Raw genomic sequence first — 9,335 nt, 5'->3', positions numbered from 1 at the left:
TCTCCCGGCCAATCCGCATCTGCCACAGAGGGCGCAGCCCCGCCCCTTAAAGGTACAGGCCGTCTAGCCTGCAAGCCCACGCCCCCGCAGCGCAGCTGCGGCCCCACTCGGCCTCTAGGGGGCAGGATCCATCAAGCGGGCTGTTTCTCGGACCCGCCCCCCTCGGCTCTCTCGAAAGCTAAAGCGTGGCAGGGGCCGGGCCGGGGAAGCGGAGGAGGCGGGTCTCCATAGAAACGTCCACCTGTTTCCGGCCAGGCTGTGCGAGATTAGGGGCTGCTGCGGGGGCCAATCTCAGCTAACTCGCTTTTTCCCGGCGGCCTTTGCGGGAGCGGTGGGTGTTGTACACAATCATCATGGCGGCGGCCGGAGCCCCGGATGGTGAGTGTGGCGGCGGTGGCGGGCGCCCGGGTTGGGCCCAGGTGAAGCGGGCCTCCGGGAGGGATGCGGCCCTGGGCGCTGGGGAGTAGCCTGGCTCGGGAGGGGAGCTTCGGCGGCGCCCGTGCAAGCTTCGGTCCCAGGCCCAGCCTGCGGCGAGCGCCCACCCCCTAACCCCCTTGCAGGCATGGAGGAACCTGGCATGGACACGGAGGCCGAGACGGTGGCGACCGAGGCCCCCGCGCGGCCCCTGAACTGCGTGGAGGCCGAAGCCGCGGCGGGGGCGGCGGCGGCCGAGGACTCCTGCGCGGCGCGAGGCAACCTGCAGCCAGCCCCGGCCCAGCCCCCTGGGGACCCTGCGGCCCAGGCCTCGGTCAGCAACGGCGAAGACGCCGGCGGCGGCGCCGGCAGGGAGCTGGTGGACCTGAAGATCATCTGGAACAAGACTAAACACGACGTGAAGTTCCCCCTGGACAGCACAGGTTCCGAGCTGAAACAGAAGATTCACTCGATTACAGGTAATCGCCGCGGCGCTGTCAGCGCCGGGCAGCCTTCCCCACCCCGCCTGCGGATTCCTAGTGCTCCTACTGTGGGCACGCACTGACCACCCTCTTGGCATCCGCTTCCTTAATGCTTAGAACAGGTGTCCGGGGTAAGTGTAGGATTCCCATTCTTCAGATGGGGAAAATGAGACCCAAGATCAAAGAGCTAGGAAGTGGCTGAGCTGAAATTCAAGCCCAGGTCCGAATCTTAGGCCCAGGCCTATAATCAGTGCCCCAAACATCTCTAATGAAAATCATCGGAGGCACATGTTAAATTTGCAGCTTCCAAACCCTCTTCCCTGGAGAGTTTGATTCAGTGGCTCTGGAATGTGGCCAGAAATGTATTTTTAGCAAATCTCTCGGGTGATTCTCATAAGGGAAATTTAGGAAGCATTGCTGTTGACTGTCATTTGGCCCTTTCACAGATCCTCCTATTTAGTTTTTAAAATATATCTTTTTTAATTTTTATTTATTTATGATAGTCACAGAGAGAGAAAAAGAGGCAGAGACACAGGCAGAGAGAATCAGGCTCCATGCACCGGGAGCCCGACGTGGGAATCGATCCCGGGTCTCCAGGATCGTGCCCTAGGCCAAAGGCAGGCGCCAAACCGCTGCGCCACCCAGGGATCCCTCCTATTTAGTTTTTAGTTTTGTTTACAGCACTTTGCCTGCTGAAATGATTTTTTTTTTTTTTTTTAGGTTTTGTGTAGCCTGTTAGCTCCATAAAGATAAGAACTTTATCCACCCCCCCCAAAAAAAAAAAAAAAAAAAACTTTATCCTTACCGGTTTCTGTATCACTTAGGCCTGTGGATTCTCACTTAGTATTTGGGTGATCAGAGGATTGAGAAACAACTTGGAATGAATGATAGCTAATACTATTGAACAATTAGTAGCAGATACTGCGCTAGGTGTTCTGTTTGTTTTATTCCTTAATCCTTAAGAGGAGTCCACACACAAGGATATATTGGCTTCACAATATAAAATTTTAGAAACTGGCTCAGAGAGATTGTGAGTTGCCCGAGTGCGCAAATATGGTGGCAAATATTCATTGGAAATATTGTGTCTGTTGCCACACTGCTGTGGTCTAGATACGTTTTTCATACCTTCCTTTCACTTGTCTCCTACCTCTTCCCAAGGTCTCCCTCCTGCCATGCAGAAAGTCATGTATAAGGGACTTGTCCCCGAGGATAAGACGTTGAGAGAAATAAAAGTGACCAGCGGAGCCAAGATCATGGTGGTTGGCTCCACGATAAATGATGTTTTAGCTGTAAACACACCCAAAGATGCTGCCCAGCAGGATGCAAAGGCCGAAGAGAACAAGAAGGAGCCACTCTGCAGGCAGAAAGTGAGTTTGTCATGTGATTGCTAATCTTGGGAAGTTTGAGGCTTTGTCTTCTGGAGCCTTGGCTGGTTATATTCTCCCTAGAATAAGCTCCTTTTCGGACAGGGCCCATGATGGAAATTTATGGCAGCAGTTGGGTGCGGCTGGCTGTTGAGTGAAGGTGACAAGTACCTGAGATTTGCAACTTTGTCTCATCTGGCGGGTCAGTGTGTCTCAAGTCTATTTACTTTAGGATAAGATCTTTGTAAAGGCAGGCTTCAGACCAGGTATTGAAAGGAATCAGATGTGAGTTTTTCTCCTCTGTTTAGTGCCAGAAAAAAATGCCACCAGAATTAGAATTAACCCCACATGTTGTACAAGTGCTTACATTTGTTTTTTGGTTTGTGGTTTTCCCCAAGTCAACAAGCCATTTCTGGATAGCCATTGAACTCAGCATCTTTCAGAGGTTCCTCTAAAACTAACTTTTTCAGGAAGCCAAACGAAGCTGACTAGGAACATAACTACACCAGCTTTGGGTTTTTTTTTTCCCCTCCTGGTCCATGAATTGGGGGCCTGATTTTTTCATATTCTTTTGCTCACTTTGGATGGAAGAGATCCAGCCTTGTCTTGTGCTCATTGTAGCCATGAAAATTCCTTTTGTAATTAGGAAAAGTGAGAGTATTTCACTACAGGGGGACTGTTTGGAAGAACCATTACTTGCAGTCTTACCACCCAGCAAACCCCGCTCTGTTGTCATGGAACCTCTTGGCCATGGTTAGCAGTTTTCCAGGAAAACAGATATTCTCAACCTGTTCCTGAGTAGAGTAAACCAATTTGGGGTTTTTTCATTTTTTGTTTTGTTTTGCTTGTTCAGAGTAGATCAGTTGGAACCAAAATCAGTTTTAGTGACCCTAGGCACCAAGGCATATGGCTAACAGTGTGAGAAGGATAGTGTTGTGTTATAGGCCCATAATTCTCTATGCATGTTTCCAAAACTTGACCAGAATTAGTGTGAATATTCATAGTTTGCTATAGAAATGTTAATGTGTTTGATGATAAGGTGCTGCCCTGGATCCTGTAGAGGATAATGTATAAGGTGTTCTTAAACTTTGTAGTCTTTATAAAGTTTGTAAGACTTGGGTTTTATAAAAATCTAAAACATCTGTCTGTAGGGTTTTAGGTAAGGAGTTGTGAGCCTGTATTAACATCCAAAAGGTATTTATTTGGACCTTTTCACCCTCAAATATGAGGTCAAAATGTAACCAATTGACTTTTCCATTTATCTGTTTTCGCTGCCACGTATATGAAATTGCCAAATGTGGGCAGCCAGGGTGGCGCAGCGGTTTAGTGCTGCTTTCAGCCCAGGGTGTGATCCTAGAGACCTGGGATTGAGTCCCACGTCAGGCTCCCTGCATGGAGCCTGCTTCTCTGCCTGTCTCTGCCCCTCTCTCTGTGTCTCTCATGAATAAATAATAGAGTCTTAAAAAAAAGAATTTGTCGAATGTGAGCTTGTCAGGGGTGACTGTGTGTTCCACTGATCACACCCTTGGAGCATTACATGCTTTTTATTTTTATTTATTTTAAGATTTTATGTATTTATTTGTGAGAGACACACAGAGAGGCAGAGACACAGGCAGAGGGAGAAGCAGACTCCCTCCAAGGAGCCAGATATGGGACTTGATCCCGGATCCCGGGATCACGCCCTAGCGGAAGGCAGACGTTCAACTGCTGAGCCACTCAGGCAGGCATCCCCATTACATGCTTTTTAAACAAAAGCTTTGAGTTACCAATGGCAGCTTAACGGCCTTCAATTGTTTTCCACAGTACAGAGAAAATTATTTCAAAAGGTGCTTGCAAAATAGTCGAATTAAGCTGTTAATCTCTGCTGCTCTGTTTTGTAGATGGCCAGTTATGAGGCCTAATGTGGCCTAATGAGAGGGACCCATTCTCCTGGCGTCTTGTCAGCGTGTTCAGGAATCTGGGGCTGATAACGTATGGGGAGCTTCTGCTAGCAGTCTGGCAGCATTGAGCGTATCCCCCTGCCAGAAGGTTTCTGCCGTGCCAGTGAGGGCTGCAAGTGGCTCATGACCATGTGATGGTTAAATTCGGTGGAGTTGCCTCCCTTCACCCACTCACTGCTCCATGGTTTCGGCCTTACCAGATAGTGACCTAGAAAGCCACAGGTGGAGAGGAGACAAGCTCAGGCATTTGGGCTGCTCAAGAACTGTTTTAGGGAGCTGTGAGCCTATTGACAAACCTTAACAGGGCTGCCTCAACACCCCCCCGGGAGGACAGAGTCAGAGGCTTGTTAACCTCAAGCCTCTGTTAACTGCCCATAACTGCAGGGTAATGGGCATTTTACTTGAAAATATTGTCTCTCCTGGCTTTCTGTTTAGCTGAGGTTGAGGGTGAGGCTGACTTCTGCAGTAGTCTGAGTTTCCATATGTTGAGGAAATGCCCCTTGTAGGCAATTAGGCTGACTACCAGCATTGTGATAAGTTTCTCTAGGAGTTTCAGCTGACGGAAATGGCTGTCATTTTGTACCTACCAGGAGGACAACACCCTTTGTGGTTCACTTTAGCCTAATGCTTATGCCTTTCAGTGGCCTTTTTTTTTTTTTTTTTTTTGTCAGAGGAGAGGATAGAGTTTATTTGAATGAGTAATCTGGAAACCTCAGTTGCTCTAGAACTTTGATGTCTAAAATGGCAGCCACATAAAGCTTCTTAAAATTCAGTAAAATTGGGAGTTTAGTTCCTCAGTCATCCTAGCCACATTGCAAGAGCTTTGCAGACACAAGTGTCTCCTGGCTGCTGTTTCAGATGGCACAGATGTAGGACATTTCTATCATCAGAGACCTTGCTGCCCGACAGCACTGCTCTTTAATGTCAGAGAACCCATAATCTGTACCCATTAAAAGCTTTTGAACCAAAACACAAAGGCTTTCTTCCTCTTTTTCGGAAAGGTAGTAACATGACTAAGATGCCGTCAATTGATTGATGATTTTTTTCTGACTTACGTTATAGCAACACAGGAAAGTGTTGGATAAAGGAAAACCCGAAGATGTGATGCCATCTGTTAAGGGTGCCCAGGTAAGGTGGACTCCTTCATGAGCATTCTGAAAACGAATCAGTCCTCACTTGTGCCTTTCTGAGGTTCCTGTGATCATGTCCCCATGTCCTGTGCCTTGTCCTTCCTTGTCTTTGTTTCCGGTCTCTGTCTGTCACTGTGTTCTTTTGCCTCCAGGAACGCCTGCCGACGGTACCCTTATCTGGCATGTACAATAAGTCCGGAGGCAAAGTGAGGCTCACCTTCAAGCTAGAACAAGACCAGCTGTGGATCGGCACTAAAGGTAGGTTCCTGCCCTCCGTCCCTTCCTGGCTTGCTGCCTCGGGCACCCAGCAGCACTTGGTCTTGGGTGCAACTGTGCTTCACCTGAAATCTCTCTTCACTGTGCTTTGCGTGCTCTTGGCTTTCTGTCTTTGCTTCTAGATGGCTCACCTTCTGTTTGGACCCTTTTCCCTCATTCTTTTCAGTCTTCTGTCAGGGCCGATCCATCAACAGTGGCTCTTCACTCTGTACCCAAAACCAGAGGTCCCAGAGATTTTTGGATTTCTGCACGTTCTGTAAAAACCAAGAAATTTCACTTGATCTGATGTGGGGGTTTTGGGGCTTCTCTTGAAAACAAAACAAAACAAAAGGTCTAGCTATTCTGGATCTGCATTCTCACCTGGCAGCGATCAGCTGGAGCCAAGTAGTAGGTTCAGATGAGCCATGCCACAGTGCTTCCTGTCCGCGTACTCTGTATGGAATCAGCTTTGTTCACGTCCTGTCACCTGCCTGACCCCTGGAGGTCAGAGTCTGTCCCCGTGCTAGGTATGTTTTCCTCGTACTGAGGACCTGCCCCTTCTTCCCTCCCTGTTTGTGCTCTGCCTGCCTCTACCTCCCTCTGCCTGTGCCTAGTGGGACGGGCTTGCTGCTTGCTGTTGGCTGGGAACTGTTTCTGACTATCCTCCCCCACTGTTCCCCCAGACGGTTCAAAGTCTTGTCAGTTACACTCCAAAATTATCTGTGTCCCTTTTTTTTGCCACTCTGTTGTGCCAGTTCAGACTCTTTGCAATCTTAAACTTGGTTTGTTAAAGCAAGTTAACCTATTTCCCTGCCCTGTGTTCTGTTCTGTCCTCCCTGTCTTCCTCCCTGGTTACCCTGCTCAAAAACTTTTGGCTCTTCCAGGCCAAGTTCAAATGCCTAAACGCAGCATCCAGTGTTGTCAAATTTTGGACCTGGCCTTCTGCCCCGCTTGCCCCATTTACATGCTCTGGGCTTCAGCTGCATCAGCCTGCAGTTTTCACCGTGCTCTGCACGGCCCAGCATCTTTGCTCCTACTAGGCCCTTGCCTGGAATGCTTTCTTCCCATTCCTTGTTGTTGAGAGATTCCCCCAAAGCCCTACTTAAATGTCCTCTCCTAATGAAGCCGTCCCCAACTCCTCTCCCACCTTCCAAATGAAGTCCTCCTGCTTCTGTTCATAGAGTGTTCCATTTACATCCCCAGAGCACTCATTCCTCCCTAACTTGTTTGTCCGGAGGGAACCAAACATGCCTAATTCACCTGATTCTTGTCAGCTCTGTAGGTGTTCAGTGTTAGAGGTAAACGCTAAAGAGAAGTTTAGGGGGTCCCGTCACATGAGGTTAGCTGGTTCTAGGGACAGACCATCCTGTAGGACTCTGCTTCAAGCGGGACTTCAAGTTTTCTGAAAGGGAATCAGTGGCACTATGGGATGTGAAGTGTTTTTATCATTCCAAATGCCGACCCAGGCATTCTCGTTTGTCGCTCTAGGCTGGTTCTTAAAGTGAACAAAGACCGAAGTGCCAAAAGCGCAGGAGTCTTCTCATGATTTTGTGATAACTTGCTGTGTGTCCTTCATTTCACCCTCGCTTCTAACTTCGTGGTTAGAGCAAGTGTTGCAGAGCACGTGAGGGCTTCCCTCCGTGTTCCAGTGGGCCTTCGAATCCTTCCCCGGGTACATGCTCTGTTCCCCTCACCCTGAGCTGCCCTGCTGCTCTCAGACCCCTCCTCGTCCATGACTTTGTAGGTGATTGGGCTTAGTTCTCCGTTGTCTCGCTGACTTCCCCATTGCCTGCCTCTTCCTTGACCTCCACTTTCTCTCCCAGGCGGTCTAATGGAAGGCAGCTGCTAGGGCTGGTACAGGGAGTCACCTGTGGGCTGGGAGGATGGGGGCCAGTGGCGGAGGCCTGCAGGGGAGGCCGGATGAGGATTACGCCTGTAAGTGCTCTTTGGTTCCTCAGGAAATGTTGCCCTGTTAGGAGGTTGTGTAGGAAGCCCAACCTCACCGCAGGCCTGAACCAGAACCTCCCGTACCAGTGGTGGAGGTTTTCTCTCCCTTGGCAAGAAGGCACTCGAAAGAACCTTGACATGTTGGAGTTTCCAAGCTTTTGAAAGCCTCCTTTCTCACCAGGAGCATGGCTTAGGACTACTGTGTTCACAGGCAACAAGGCTGAGGTTTGCACTCGAACAGATCACTGGACCAGCATAATGTCAGGCAGTGTTCTCACTGGCCCAGGAGTCTTGGCATCTGAGTGTCAGAAGCACCCTCCCAGCAGGACAGCTTGTTCTGGGAGTTGGCCGCCAGCCACCGGCTTCATCTTTCCACTGGCAAGAAGCTGCTGTGAAGTGACCATCCCAGCAGCTGGTTGGCCTCTTTCTTGGGGTGGGGGCAGGGGTGGGGAGGGCACTTTACCCAGTGACACTCAGGGGTTCCTCCTTGCAGCTTAGACTCTCGGTGGTGGCTTGTGGAGGAGGTAGTCCTCACAGCCTCAAGCTCCCAAGCTAATAGAATCAGCCTTAGGCAGGAAACGCAGATGGGAGGAGCCACCGGGGGAGCCCGTGCCCTGTGCATAGTGGGGCTGTCCAGCTTGATCCAGCTCATTGCTGTCACTCAGGAATGTGGGCCCAGGATGGGGTTTTTAAGAGAAGCCAGAAATTTATATTTTTGAGTGGAATCTCTGGACATTTCAAGGTGGCCAGTGTTTTAAACAGTTTTGATCTTAAAAACAGCTGCTGGTCAGGTCCTGCCTGTGGGTCACTGTTTTAGAGCCACTGAAAGTCACAACCTGAATGGACATCTTCATGTCCGTTCTCCCCACTACCCGTTTTTCAGACACCAAGGCCCATGGGCTAGAAGTCAAACGTCTCCAGTCACCAGCTAGGCTAGAACCCAGACCTCTGAATTCCAGGTCCATTTTGTCAACTCCTCCATTGGCAGATTCTCCCTCTTCCAGATTTTTCTCTGCAGAGGCTGTAATGGGTTTTTCTCTGACTTGATTTAACTTGGCTGAGAACTTCCCCCATCCCTGCTGTGTCTGCTGTTCCTGGGGGGTGGGTTCTTGTAGCACAGGTACTGCGCCTCCCCTTCTGCCTCCTGCCCCACGCTGTGGGACTGGGCTTACTTCCTACGGTCTCTTCTCACTCCTGCCATCCTTCACTGCCACCTCTCTCTTACCTGCCATCCTTAAACTTGCTGCAAAATGTCTTCTGCTCCCCTCCACCCATGATAAGTGGTACCTTGAGGTACAATGAAAGGTTGTAAATGTTTAAGAGCACTTTCTCAGGTGTGTGTTTATGGAGGGTGGGGAACTGGGAGAGGGAATGGGGCGAGGGGTGGGAGGGCAAGTGAGGAGGAGGATGGGATAGAGACTAGTCTGAAAGCCCTAAGCACTCCCTGCCCCTGCGAGCCACGGGGGCATGCTGTTGCCTTTGTTCTTGGTCCTCTTGACTGTCCCTCCCCCAGGCGCCAATGACCTTAGTCAACGTGGGGCTCGGGCAAGAAGGCTGCAGTGGAAATCCTTGGGTATTTATAAATTGCCAGACTTTTAAAAATACCACCAGGAAGGTGCTCACTCTGCTCCCAGAGACCTTTAATATATGCCCTGGGCAAGTCTTGTTCCCTATTTGCTCCCAAGAAGTTCCCAACAGCCAGGCAAAGCTCTGGGTACACTGGTCAGAAGACCCCGTCCCGTCGTCCTTAGAGCACGTGGGAGACTTGCGATTACAGTAGATCCCCAGAGCCACCAGCCCTGA

At 50.0% G+C, this 9,335-nt stretch overlaps 1 protein-coding gene across 8 annotated transcripts in view; it reads left to right on the top strand.

Annotated features, from left to right (window-relative positions):
• Window positions 1–110: 110 nt before the first annotated feature.
• Window positions 111–9,335, top strand: part of UBFD1 (ubiquitin family domain containing 1) — a 33,277-nt gene continuing 24,052 nt past the window's right edge. For 3 of the 8 annotated variants that reach the window (XM_025416174.3, XM_025416173.3, XM_049111285.1), the window contains exons 1-5: window positions 114–378; window positions 561–893; window positions 2,055–2,263; window positions 5,263–5,328; window positions 5,483–5,588. In XM_025416174.3, the coding sequence (XP_025271959.1) occupies window positions 354–378; window positions 561–893; window positions 2,055–2,263; window positions 5,263–5,328; window positions 5,483–5,588 (739 nt within the window). In that variant the 5' untranslated portion in view covers window positions 114–353. Of the gene's footprint in view, window positions 379–560; window positions 894–2,054; window positions 2,264–5,262; window positions 5,329–5,482; window positions 5,589–9,335 lie in introns of all 8 variants that reach the window. The other 5 variants (XM_049111286.1, XM_025416177.3, XM_025416178.3 and 2 more) reach the window with 5 other exon arrangements.

This window comes from Canis lupus, chromosome 6, assembly GCF_003254725.2.
Source record: "Canis lupus dingo isolate Sandy chromosome 6, ASM325472v2, whole genome shotgun sequence".
NCBI lineage: Eukaryota > Metazoa > Chordata > Mammalia > Carnivora > Canidae > Canis > Canis lupus.
The sequence above is the reverse complement of the archived record's forward strand: the minus strand, read 5'-3'. Positions and strand labels throughout refer to the sequence as shown.